The following is a 14,549-nucleotide window of genomic DNA, read 5'->3' on the forward strand; positions in this document are numbered from 1 at the left end:
GCGTTAAGTGCCTGTACCATGACCTGATGAACTTGTTCCTATGAAATCTTCATCACAATTTCTCTCCATACAAGGAGATGATCTTCAGTATTGATAGGCAGAATTTGCTAGCTCGATCCAAAAGATCTTGCTCTCCTATAATATTAGGATTGAATGTTTTATCTAATAATAAATGTGCTCCTTATTTAAGGAAATGGATAGTCCCCAAGTACAAGAGAGCCCTTTCCTTAGCAAGGGTTAATGCTGTGATCTCAATGATGATGGAAGGATGCTTCCAAGATCTACCTCATGACCAAAGATTATGTGTCTATGTGATACTGGAATTGAAGAATTCATAGCACATCCATTTCTGTACTGCAATTTAACAAGGATTCAAGGGACTGAATATTATACCCTATTCTAGTACAGTTTCCTGGCAGATCCAATGTGGACCTTATGGACATATGTTTAAATGAGAATAGTCCCTTTTTGGTAAATGCTGCACTTAAAAAATGTAGTTGATATTAGACTCAAGATGCTGAAAGAGCTGTATTTTACCAAGTATTTGGTTAGGTAATGATGGATATTGACTATGAGTTTGTTGTCTCTGTGAGCATGACTCTATGATGGCCAGGGGATATCATCCATATCCACCATTGCCTCTTAACAAATACAGAGTTAAGTGCCAGCAAATTGTAAGATCAGGCAGTGTGCAATATTCAGGTCAAGCAATCATGATCTAGGAGAGATGAAAATTAAAGTGGCCATATACTACCTACAACGTTATGGATAATCTTATGGAAAATAAATTTATTAGTTCATGCTGATAATGACATGGGATAGCTTCAATTTCTTTCCACTTAAGGACTTCCTCCTACTTCAAAATTAAATGTGTGTATAGTGTGCATGTGCCAGAACCTATACCTTGCTACCTATTCTTCCCCCAAACAATCCAGAAGATGATTACATACACAATATTCTAGGAAATATTCTAGGAAATATAATGCAAACTCTATTGGTGAACTAAGCATAAAACATGTGTATGATAAAACAGAATGAAAACTCACTCTCTCTGTCATTAAAAAATATTTTCCCAGGTTGTCACAGAAGAAAAATAATTAAATTAAATGTGCAGAGTTGTCCTCACACCTTGACCACATAACTGTAACTTCACAATGATGCACTGAATAGGAAACTAATTCTCCCCATTATTAATAAAACACATTGCAACTGCAACAAGAAACCTAATGCAGTTAGATCCCATGTATCTTACCTCCTTCTGTAGAGAAATAATTCCAATATACTAAGCAGCAATTTTATTATACAGATTGACATTTGAAGAAGGCAGTTTGAACTATGCTTAACTGGGATGCCATCCAAATCAAGAGGAAAGCAGGATAAATAAACATGGATGTTTTACTTCCCAGATTATGGACAGAATGTTATTTATTTTTTAGCTATGGGTGTAATGGTGGAAAGGAGGTTGATTACCGATTATGTTTTTGCCTTCAAGCAACAAGCAACGCCAAGCAGGAGCTACTGATCACTCTGAGAAGAGAACACTACATTATTTGCTTACATACATGGATCTTGTAAAATAATAATCTTAAGGGGAGTAATAACATGTACTGTAGAGGAAGATACAGTGGTGCCTCGCATAACGATTTTAATTGGTTCCAAAAAAAACACGTTATGTGAAACATCGTTATACGAAACACCATTTTCCATAGGAATGCATTGGAAACCGGTTAATCCGTTCCAATAGGCACGGATTGCCGTCCTTAAGCGAAAAAACCCATAGGAAACATCGTTAAACGATACAATGTTTCCTCCATTGGAATGTATTGAAGCTGACTCAATATATTTCAATGGCTTTGCGAAGTCAATTTTTGCAAAATTAAGTGTGTCATAAAAGGGTCAAAAATGGTTTTAAATGCTTGGATTAGCTTCTGTACCCTCTAAAACGGATGCAAAAGTTAATTTGGCTTTGATCTGACTTTTCGTTAATTTATGGTGAATTTTTCCCCCCAACTTTTGACAGCTGTCAAAATCTGACAGCTCCATTATTTCCTATGGGGGAAGAAAAAATTCACAAAAAATTAATGAAGACTCAGCAACTGTTCTAAATGCTTGGATTCGTTAGAGGACCCCCTAAGTCGTGTGCAAACCTGATTTGGCTTTGATCTGAACTTTCATTAATTTATGGTGAATTGTTTTCTCCCCCATAGGAAAGCATGGAGCTGTCAGATTTTGACAGGTCCATTGGTTCCTATGGGCCAAAAAAAAAAATTCACCATAAATTAACGAAAAGTCAGATCAAAGCCAAATCAGGTTTGCACATGACTTAGGGGGTCCTCTAACGAATCCAAGCATTTAGAACCATTTTTGACCCTTCTAAGACACTTTTTTAATTGAAAAAAGAAACATCGTTAAGTGAAGCAGGGGACCTAAAATCGCATTCGTTATGCGAAGCATGGTCCCAAACTTCGCTAAGTGAAAATCGCCCATAGGAAACATCGTTATACGGTGCATATTATTTTCTAAAAAAACACATCGTTATGCGAATTCATCGCTAAACGAGGCAATCATTAAGCGAGGCACCACTGTACTTAGACACTCCTTAGACAGAACAGAAAAGTATCTTTAGTTGCAATCAGGCTGAATATGTTATACATTATTTGTTGTTTTATCTCCTGCATGCAGAATAAAGGAGAAAATTTCCACAATGTCAATTTTAATTTTTATTTGATTGTTTTTGTTATCTTAAAACAGTGGTTCCCAACTTTGGAGTAAAACTCCCAGAAGACTTCCCTACTAGCTGTGGTGGCTTGGCTTTTTGAGAGTTGTAGTTCAAAAACGTCTGATACCCCAAAGTTGAGAACCACTGTCTTAAAAGCTCTTGGGACAGACAACTCCAAGAACTCCAGTTGCACAAGTTATTTTACCATTTTGAAGACCACACAAGGAAGATTCCAACACCTCCTAGCCACAGGGAGTTTTTCAGTCTGCCACCCACACATCCAATACCTCGAGAACTAAGGTGGAGTGAGTACTGGAACAGCTAAATCCTGCAGCTTCAGAGATACTCTGTGATCTCTGAAAATCAACCTGTAGTGTCTGGGCCTGATGTTTTCTTTTGAAGGAATATCAGTGTGTCCTCTATTACAGTTACAAAGCAGTTGAAAAGCTGAACATATTTTATTTACAATTTTACATGGAGAGGCTACATTGCTTGCCACAGTAGTAATAGCCTTTGGTTAAATGCACCGAAGACAGGAATCCTTGGTAAATAATACACAGACAGTAATTGAGCATAACACATTAGAAGAATCTAAGATGCTTCTCTATTTTTGTGAACTACTGTGCATGTCAACCTTTTCCAACCTGGCACCCTTCAGATGGATTGAACACAACTCCTATTACCCTCAAATCAGCACACACACTGGCCTTTCTGACTGTGGACATTTGGAAGGCTTCCTCACGCTGAGGAAGACTGAGGAACCTACGGTAATTTGAAAACCATTACTACTGAGATTCCTAGTCAAACAAAAGTGCTTTAGAACCATAACCAGTTTTATATGGTAAGACATAGCAACACAAAGAGTTACTTATTATATACAGAGGAATTGATGACATACAAGCCTGCATCCTAACCATGGGCACTGAGGTAAAAAGAAAATGTCACTCACCTTACAGTATTCATCTATGGGTATAAGACGCTTAATAGCAACATCACGGATGTGGCTTCTGCGGAAGAGGATTTTGCCTACAGAAGAAGAGACAAAAACAAGAAGCAAGCTAGCAACTGGTTGCTTGAAAACTAATTTAATTTTATTAGAATCTCAGTCTTCAAAATACTCTGAGGGTTGATGATAAATCTTCAGTCTGACTCTCACGCATAGAATCTTAGAAGAGATTCCACGCACAGCAGTGTTACATCTGAAGAGGTGTCATACATACCTTTTCTGGGGAACAACCCCAGAAAAATTCCACAAGAATCATCTACTCTCATCTGCTACTGTTGGCTATTCCTTTCAACAGGGGTCTTGGATGTTCTGGAAGTGTAGGTTACTCACCTCAGCACATTCATTGTGTTATTCAATGACTATGTCTTCCCTTCCGGGTTGTTTTTAGAATAAGGTATATAGACATCGTTCTTTACAAAGCTGTATTCGGAAATGAAACAAGCCCATCACATTATCCCCCATCCACAGGACAAACCTTGCAGGGACATCTGATACATTCCCTTCGGCTCTGCTCTCCTGGTACATGTTGGGAAAGATAGGAGCACTGTTGCAGCTGCGAGGTTTACAAGAAACAGTGCTGGCATTTGGGTGCTATAGATTTTTAATAAGGAATCCGTATTTAAGTCTTCCACTCACCCAGGGTTAAATTAGAAATAAGGTCAATGATGTAACAGACAGCTTTGCTGTCTTGTTTTTCATTATTCCTACTACCATTAACTGACAAAATACAACTCTGGGACCACTATATGCAGGGAAGTGAGGTTAAAATTGGCTACTGCCATCCCACCAGAATAAAAATATATGGAATTGACTGGACAGCATGCAATTATTATTATCTTGGGAGAGGCTGTAAGAGGGAAGTGGCTGGGACAGAAATCATCTCCATGCATTCACTTCAGAGAAGAGATATGGCCCTCTAGATATTGCTGGACTATACTTCTCATGATCCCTGACCCTTGGGAGTTGCTTATGGGGCCGATGGATGCCGATATTCAACAACATCAACAATATCAAAGAAGAACAAGAAAAGATGCAAATACAGGTTTCTAATTAGCATGTATACAATCTGACCATAAGTTTGAACAAAGGAGAAGAGCGAGAGGGATGCCCCCCCTACCCCCCGTGGAAAGTAGCATTAATATCCAGATTGCCTGCAATCCTACCCTGTCTTCCGCAACCTGACTTTCTTCAGAAATGTGAGATGTAGCCAACTAGATGTGAACGATGGGATCAGTAGTCTAAAACATATGGAGGGCAACAGACGGGTGAGGACGCGTCCAGTTATTCTAAACTCTATGTCAACAACTGGGGAGCTTTCAAAGAGGTCTTGTCAGGTCTCTTCCACTGCCAGCCAAAACAATGGAGGAGAACAGTGGCATGTGCCCTGTCTGTAGCAACAGGAGCTGCCAGTTAGTGGCTCGGGTCCTGGGAGAAAGAGTATGTCGACCTCAATGCCTCTGCAAAGGAAAGCTAGTTGCTAGTCAGGTTTCTAGGCCATTTCCAAAGTAAAGAATCTGAATGGGATACATAGATTTAAAAAAAGTTGCCGTGTTCAGGCCAGCCAACAAATGCTTTTAAAATGTCACTTTAAAACACACAGTAACCCACACAGAAACAATAAACAACTACTATATATTAAATCAGTGCCCAAACCCATAACAGACAGCTCTGTTCCCATATGTTTTGCTATCCAAACAGAATATTTATTATCTGTTAATAAAAAACCTTCTTACACCAATACCTAATTACTAAAAATTCATCATGTCTACAAGTTGCTAAGAACAGTAATTACACCCAAACATTTAAGCAGACTGTCGGCTAGAATGCTTTCTGGTCACGTTTTTCCAATTAACCCTTTCTGAATGCCCAAAGAGGGCTAAACAATTCCAGCTGAATAATTTAGGGACAATGTTTTAAAATGTTTACTGCCTTCTCTTCCTTTCCTAATTGGAACAGATGCAATTATCAAACAGAAGAGAAACCCTGGCTTCCTTCCTTTATTCACAAGGATTTTCGCTGGGGTTCATATTCATGCACCAAGCCAGCATGCAAATACAACCGCAAGATTCACAGTACGCATTCTTTATTTATTGGCAAGAGACAGATAAAACTTATAATTTTGCTTATGTGGTGCAACAGGAATTTGGCCAATGAATCACCTCAACAAGAATTCTCCAAGCCCCACAACACTCCTTGACTCCAGGGGAAGCAAGACAAGATATGCCCTTTCCCCCTTTGTCAGTGTTTTTGCAATTTGCACACATTTGCCAGTCTATCACAAACAGCAGAACAATTAGAGATGAATTGCCTCATGTTAAGAAATCACCATAGACATCTGTTGTGTGACCAATTGTATGTCTGATAATGTCTTTGGTGATTTCTTAACTTGAGGCAATGTGCTTCCAGAAATTACACTACTTTGCATCAACAAACAAAAGGATTTTGGCTATTCTGCCTATGTCCTGTGTGAAAGCACAAGAAAACTAGCTCATCATTTTTTGAAAAATGCAAACAACGTATTTGGTGTTTCTCTAGATTCTGAAAGTCCACACAATAGAGCAGCCATGAAATGGTGAGTAATTGAAGAAAACTGCAAAAATTTCAAAAAACAAAACAAAACTGTGACTCAACAACCCAAGAAAATGTCCTCTCATAAGAGAAAATGTGTGTAATTCTTCATACTTCCCAGTGAAGACAAGAGAAGCAAAGATCTGTATCCCCCATTAGAAACTGGAGTCCAGCATATCCAGAGGGCATCCAATGGGAGTATGCCACTTTCAATCAACCAAAATCATTGAAGAATTTCCATTTTAATTTTTCACTCCATGGCATTTGGATATTCCAGTAACTAGGGTCAGAATTGATTTGTTCTATATTTAAGACCCAGACAATGACTGAGTTGGCTTATTTCCGAGATTCGCTTCACCTCTAGAGTTAAAAAAAAATTTATTCCCCACATTTTCTTATTGATGTGCACATAAAACACACAGACAATCAAAGTAAATGGCCAGTTAATCTCTCCTGCCATTTGCACAAGCAATCACAGTAATGCATGCTCATTTCTCCACAACATTTATGAACATTGGAGCTTTTGCTTTTTTGTCCAGAGATATTGCATTTTTTAAAGTCATGCAATTTTTAAAGCAGCAGACAACAGAACATAAAAGCATAAGTGCTCCCTAGGTGCTCATAAGGGGAACAACTCATCTCATGTCATCTTTTCATCTGATAACAGATATGCTGATGCAGCTTTCCAGATTAATGTATATGGTCACAGACAGTTTAAAAAAAAAAAAAACCAGTGCTAAATATATCACTGCTTCAGGCCAGACAACAGCAAAAATAAAAAGATAGTTTACACTGCAGATTGTGACAGCAGCCACGAAATTAAAAGACGCCTGCTTCTTGGGAGGAAAGCAGAGACATCACCTTGCCAACAGAAGTCCACATAGTCAAAGCTATGGTTTTTCCTGTAGTTATGTATGGAAGTGAGAGCTGGACAACAAAGAAGGCTGACTGCCAAAGAACTGATGCTTTTGAATTGTGGTGCTGGAGGAGGCTCTTGAGAGTCCCCTGGACTGCAAGGACAGCAAACCTATCCATTCTGAAGGAAATCAAGCCTGAGTGCTCACTGGAAGGACAGATCTTGAAGCTGAGGCTCCAATACTTTGGCCATCTCATGAGAAGAGAAGACTCCCTGGAAAAGACCCTGATGTTGGGAAAGAGTGAAGGCAAGAGGAGAAGAGGTCGACAGAGGATGAGACAGTTGGACAGTGTCACCAATGTTAACAACATGACTTTGACCCAACTCCGGGAGGCAGTGGAAGACAGGAGGGTTTGGCGTGCTCTGGTCCAAGGGGTCACAAAGAGTCAGACACAACTAAATGACTAAACAACAACAACAACAACAAGCTTTGAAAACATAAATTCATCTACTTTCGAAGAAGCAACCTTCATAGGCTGCTGAAATTTTATTATCTGGTTTTATCAAGCTGACCACTCATGCATTCCCAGAATACTAGTAAACAGCGGATTTGATTTAAGTCAAATTGATTTAAATCATGATTTAAATTTTAAAAATCAAATTGTGATTTAAATCGATGGTTTTATCCATACTGAAAAGTATGTTGTATTTTAACTTGATAAATTAAAGTACAGTATGTAGTGTAGTAGGCAGGAACTGAAACAGCCAGTTCGCTGTAGGAAATACACCATCTTCTTAGCTAAGGAGTAGAAATAGGAATTCAGCCAACATCATAAAACATAGACATGCTTCTCTGACTCAATATAAAAAAAAGGCTTTGGGAGACTCAGCTGATTTTCTCCTGAATAAATATTAAAAGTGGTGGATGGTGTAATTGACACCTTATTTGTTTGTTTTTATTTGACATGTTTTATAATTACAACTTTGTTACTCTCCTTGATATTTCAGCAATATCTGCCTTGAACATGCTTTGGTGGAAAGCCAATATAAACATTCAATAAATAAACAACTAGAAAAATGTCTTTTGCTTCCTTATAATTGTTTCCTATCCTATCCTATCCTGAACGCTCAAGATAATTTTTATATTTCATAAATAAAATCAATGCCCTCTCCTGAGCTTACAGTGGTGCCTCGACTTATGAACATCCCGACATATGACCATTTTGAGTTATGACTAGCTCCAGCTGCAAAATTTTGATTCTACTTACGACCGGAGCTTTGAGTTACAACCAGAAAAAAAGGCAGGGAAATCGAATTGCTAACCGTTGGTGACGAAGAGGCTGCTTCTTTGTAATTCTTTCACTGCAACAGTTAGAGTGAGTGCTATTGGAGGAGGCTTCGGACTGCCTGGTAAGGTAAGGTGCTGCTTTCTGCTTTTTAAAAACTGTTCTGGATGGGTTTTGCATTGTGGTTTGGGGCTGGGTGGTGGGATTATGTTTCTATGCTGTGATGGTCTTGCAGTCTTTGTTTTTTGGTGGTTTTTCCCCCATTTCTGGTGGGTCTTGTGGGGTTTGTTTGCTTTTTGCTTTTTTTGCATTTCTGAAGGGTCTTGCACGGTTTGTTTGCTTTTTGCTTTGATTTTTTTGCATTTCCGAAGGGTCTTGCCCAGTATGTTTGCTTTCTGCTTTGCTTTTTTTGCATTTCTAAAGGGTCTTACACTGTTCGTTTGCTTCCCCCCCCCCTTTGGGCGGAATAGATTAATCGCATTTCTGATGGGTCTTGCACAGTTTGTTTGCTTTTTGCTTTGCTCTTTTTGCATTTCCAATGCGTCCTGCATGGTTTGCTTCCCGCCCCCTTCAGCTGGAACAGATTAATTGAATTTCTGATGGGTCTTGAATGGTTTATTTGCCTTTTGCTTTTCTTTTCTTTTCTTTTTTCTTTTTGCATTTCCGAAGGGTCTTGCACGGTTTGTTTGCTTTTCTTCCCTCCTCTCCCTTCAGCTGGAATGGATTAATTGTGTTTCCGATGTATTCAAGTATATTAGTTCCCAGGTTTAGTTAAGTTCAATGCTTTATTTCTGAAATAGGCTGTCACTGTCTGTATGTAGATAGGTTGCTGTTCAGATTTGTGTTGTTCTGAAGCTGAATTACAGACACTTGCTCCCACAGTGGGGAATCTCTAAGGCAACAATCCTGATCAGTTAAGGGTGAGTTAAGTGTCCTAAATTTGAAACAGAGAGTGGAAAGACAGAATGGAGACTTATAAATCTATCACAACTTACATCACATACTGTATTGTATATGACGAATTTCTAAATTAGCACGAACTTCTTCACCCTCTAGAAAAGAACAAGAGAGATGCAGGCTACAACTACAACCCCTTACTGCTCAGCCATTGATACTCTGTAGTCCCATCCTTTGAAAATCACATATCCATTGCTCATGAAACTAGATTTGTTCTGAAGACTATTCCTCATTGATTTGTGTATTAATAAAGGGAGGGGGAATCTTTCCAATCACAAAATAATATACAACAAACAGAAACTAAAGCTGGATTTTAAATTTTATCAGTAGCTATCAAAATGTCTAATACCTAGAAAGGCCCACTTCAGACAGTGAAAGAACTTTCTGGAGTGAAAGAACTTACATGTACGAATTGGAACACAACTGGATGGATCAAATATTGAATCTGTGTTCAGTATTTGTTATATCCCGTTGTTATAAACATGTTGGGAAGCACCATCACAGAACGAACAGTAAAATACAGGAGTGAAAGTATCATTTATTTCATTTTATTTCTTATTTATTTCTTAAATTTATATGCCACCTCCTTAGTGAAAAGCACTACTTTGGGTGGTTTACAGTCGGTTAAAACAATGAAAATAAATCAAGTAAAAACAATATAGAATAAGATATAGACAATAATGCTAAAGGCAAAACTTCAGAAAAAAAATGCAATACAGGGCGTATAAACAAGCACAATAGTAGAGAAACACATTAAGTGGAGTTGCAAAAAAAAAAAAAAAAAGGCCTCTCTATAAAGCAGTGTCCCCTTCACGGATTGCTGCCTTGTCGTGGCGAAGGGGCTTGAGTAAGTCAGAAAAGCTATGGGCTGTGCCATGCAAGGACACCCAAGATGGACAGGTCATAGTGGAGAGTTATCTCTAAATGCGATCCACCTGGAGCAGGAATTGGCAAGCCACTCCAGTATCTTTGCCAAGAAAACCCCATGAACAGAAACAAAAGGCTAAAAGATATGACGCTGGAAGATGGGCCTCTCAGGTCAGAAGGCATCCAACATGTTACTGAGGAAGAGCGGAGGACAAGGACAAGTAGCTCCAGAGCTAATGAAGTGGTTGGGCCAAAGCCGAAAGGATGCTCAGCTGTGGACGTGCCTGGAAGTGAAAGGAAAGTCTAATGCTGCAAAGAAAAATACTGCATAGAAACCTGGAATGTAACATCTATAAACCTTAGTAAGGTGGATGTGGTCAAACAGGAGATGACAAGAATAAACATTGACATCCTGGGCATCAGTGAACTAAAATGGACAGGAATAGGTGAATTCAACTCAGATGATTATCATGTCTACTATTGTGGGCAAGAATCCCGTAGAAGAAATGGAGTAGCCCCGATAGCCAACAAAAGAGTGGGAAAAGCTGTACTGGGATATAATATCAAAAATGATTTCAATACGAATCCAAGGCGGACCTTTCAACATCACAGTCATCCAAGTTTATGCACCAACCACCGATGCTGAGGAGATTGAAATTGACCAGTTCTATGAAGACTTACAAGACCTTCTAGAACTGACACCAAAGAACAATTTTCTTCTCATTATAGGGGACTGGAATGCTAAAGTAGGGAGTCAAGAGGTAAAAAGAACAGCAGGTAAGTTTGGCCTTGGAGTTGAAAACGAAGCAGAGCAAAGGCTAATAAAGTTTTGTCAAGAGAACAAGCTGGTCATCACAAACACTCTTTTCCAACAACACAAGAGGCGACTCTACACATGGACATCACCAGATGGGCAATACCGAAACCAGATTGATTATATTCTCTGCAGCCAAAGATGGAGAAGCTCTACACAGTCAGCAAAAACAAGACCTGGAGCTGCTTGTGCTTTGATCATCAGCTTATAACAGTATGTGAACCGAGAACTCCCAGAAGTACAAGCTGGATTTCGAATGGGCAGAGGAACTAAAGACCAAATTGCTAACATGCGCTGGATTATGGAGAAAGCCAGAGTTTTCCAGAAAAATGTCTACTTCTGCTTCACTATGCAAAAGCCTTTGATTGTGTGGATCACAGCAAACTATGGCAAGTTCTTAAAGAAACGGGAGTGTCTCACCACCTTATCTATCTACAGTGAAATCTATCTATATGGGACAGGAAGCAACAGAAAGCAACAGTTAGAACTGGATATGGAACAACTGATTGGTTTAAAATTGGGAAAGGAGTATGACAAGGCTGTATATTGTCCCCTGCTTATTTACCTTATATGCAGAATACATCATGCGAAAGGCAGGGCTGGATGAATCTCAAGCCGGAATTAAGACTGCCAGAAAAAATATCAACAACCTCAGATATGCAGATGATACCACTCTGATGGCAGAAAATGAGGAGGAATTAAAGAAACTCTTAATGAGGGTGAAAGAGAAGAGTGCAAAAAATGGTCTGAAGCTCAACATCAATAAAACAAAGATTATGGCCACTGGTCCTATCACCTCCTGGCAAATAGAAGGGGAAGATATGGAGGCAGTGACAGATTTTACTTTCTTGGGCTCCATGATCACTGCAGATGGTGACAGCAGTCACGAAATTAAAAGACACTTGCTTCTTGGGAGGAAAGCAATGACAAACCTCGACAGCATCTTTAAAAGCAGAGACATCATCTTGCCGACAAAAGTCCCATAGTCAAAGCTATAGTTTTCAAAAGTCTTTTGAATGTTGGGAGCGAGGGAAATAAACACAGCTCCACCAACAGTTGATTCCATAGAATTGGTGCCACACCAAAGAAGGCCCTGCTTCTAGTGAATGATTTCCTGGCCTCCTTTGGAGTGACAGCCCGCAGGACCATGGTCTGGTATTACCTGAGGGACTGAGTGAGTAATTCCTACAAAGGCTTTTATTCCAGGAATTTTGCAATGCAACAAGCAGATATCACTTTCAAGTTTGCTGATATACCTTTTTTTCCGGGGACAATTAGCCTTTGTTGCCCCTTCATTGTGCACTAGTCCCATTCATTTATGTCCCTGATGCCCATACACGAGAGATCACTGGCACACTGTTTAATCTGCATACCCAACTCTGCAGGGATGACCTGAGGGAAAGTTATTAATGGAGAAGAGGGCTATAAACAGCACTCTGGCAATATATAATTTCTCATGTTAAAGGTAGCATTACCTTTAAGCCAGTAAATCTAAGAGAAAATATCCTCAAAATGTTTTACAGATGGCACTACACTCCAGCAAAACTGGCAAAAATGTCAGAAGGTAGCAGCAATATCTGTTGGAAATGTAAAAAAAAAAAAGTTAAGAACTTATTACCATATGTGGTGGACATGTGAAAAAGCCAGGGGTTATTGGTTACTGTTGTGGGAAATAATAAAAGGAATCACTCAAAAGAAATTAAATTTCAAACCTGAAATAGCACTATTAAATATTATGCCAGAAATTACTGACAAGAAAATTAAATATTGTTTGACGTATATATTTATAGCGGCTAGGTTACTCTGGGCCCAAAAATGGAAAAGTGAAGACATACCTACAATGGAGGAGTTCCTGAAGAAGCTGTTGGACATTACAGAACTAGATACACTTTCAGAAGCACTAGGAGAACAACCAAGAGACTATGCAAAACAAAGTTGGAACTTAATATATGTTTGGGCCCAGGGACAGATCTGAGGATAGGGCAAAATGACTGATGGGCTTTGTTTTTCCTCTTTCGCTTTCAGTGCTCTCTGAAACTTGGGAAATTTGGGATACAATGAGGTCTGAATCTCTGTCCTCAAAGGGGGGGCAGAGTTTGGGGTTTTCCCCCCCTTCTTTTTGTTCTCATTTATCTTCTTTTTTTTCTATTTTATTTTATATTGTATATTTTTTTGCAGTTGATAAAATAAATAAAATGTTCACACACACACACAAAAGGTAGCATTCCATTCAATACCGGCGCCAAAGAATCCACACGCATATGTGGATGGGTGGAGCACACTCACAGGTGGAGGGGCAACCGTGCATGCAGGTGGGCAGGCTGTCCGTGCATGTGGGGTGGGGTGGGGGGTGCATGCAGGGGATAGGAGGTCTGTCTCCACTGCCCGGATGTGCCATGGCCACGGATCGGGGGTTCGGGACTCCTGTGCTAAGATATGTTTGGTAAGCAGCAAGGTTAGAACAAACCTTTTAGCATCCATTACAACTCAGAACACCTGGAATGTTCCATCATCTTCTCCTATGTGGCTGTCTCAACAGCTGCTAATACAAGGGGAACTAAAACGAGCTGCCACACTCCCTGGGATACATTGCTAAGAACCCCAAGCAAGCCAAAAGTGATGAGATGCCATGTTGCCCCAGCTCTTCAACTCACAATCAACCAATTGCCACAAATTATACAGTACAAAATGGTCATCGTAAGTACAGTTCTTTGTCAAAGTTAATCAGAACACGGCCCTTAAACCTCCCAAGGCAAGCCTAGTTTTCTGCACAGTTTCAATTTTTGCAGAGAATGAATTCCCCCTCTTGTTCTACTGCAAAAACAAGTGGGGCAGTAAATACTATTCCATCCAAGCATCAGTGAGAAGTCAAATCCACAATGGGGCACAGAACACACACTTCTGTGCAAAAATCCCACCAAAGTAACACAAAAGCACTGCAGGAAGAGGGAATTTTAATGGATGAGTTTTCTGTCCTGTATAACTATTTGATGCATGACTCATTTAAATTTAGTAAAACAGAACAAATGAAAAGCATAAAATGTTACATTCACATTCTATATAAACAATTTTAAAATTCCTACAATCAGAAGTGATTGAATTAATCATCTAACTAGGAGACAAGGGTACATTTAGAGTGCTTTCCATGTTATATTCAAAATTAATTAAAAGCATTTCTAAGCAACTGTTTTTATTGAAAGTCAGCACTACATTAGTGCAACTGTATACATTTAGCACTTAAATTAAAAGGGGAGGGAATGGAAAAGTGTCAAGAGATTAATTTTAGCATCCAGAAGACAGTATGCATAAATACCTGTGGTTCCTAGAGACAATTGTCTGAAAAAATTATCTGAAACTTTATTGTCAGATAGAACTACTGTAGTACTGTGCTCATTTCAACTACTCAATCAGATTGCAGATTTCAACTACTCAATCAGATTCACTCACTTGATTACTAATTAATTTTATGAGACAAT

The 14,549-nt window shown here is 39.2% G+C and overlaps 1 protein-coding gene across 7 annotated transcripts in view; it reads right to left on the reverse strand.

The window, feature by feature from the left end:
- SH3PXD2B (SH3 and PX domains 2B) overlaps positions 1-14,549 on the reverse strand; it is a 182,688-nt gene that overhangs the window by 72,356 nt on the left and 95,783 nt on the right. For all 7 annotated transcript variants that reach the window (XM_020806936.3, XM_078385786.1, XM_078385785.1 and 4 more), the window contains one exon: positions 3,669-3,745. In XM_020806936.3, the coding sequence (XP_020662595.3) occupies positions 3,669-3,745 (77 nt within the window). The remainder of the gene's footprint in view (positions 1-3,668; positions 3,746-14,549) is intronic.

This window comes from Pogona vitticeps, chromosome 2 (genome assembly GCF_051106095.1).
Source record: "Pogona vitticeps strain Pit_001003342236 chromosome 2, PviZW2.1, whole genome shotgun sequence".
In the NCBI taxonomy this organism is placed as follows: domain Eukaryota; kingdom Metazoa; phylum Chordata; class Lepidosauria; order Squamata; family Agamidae; genus Pogona; species Pogona vitticeps.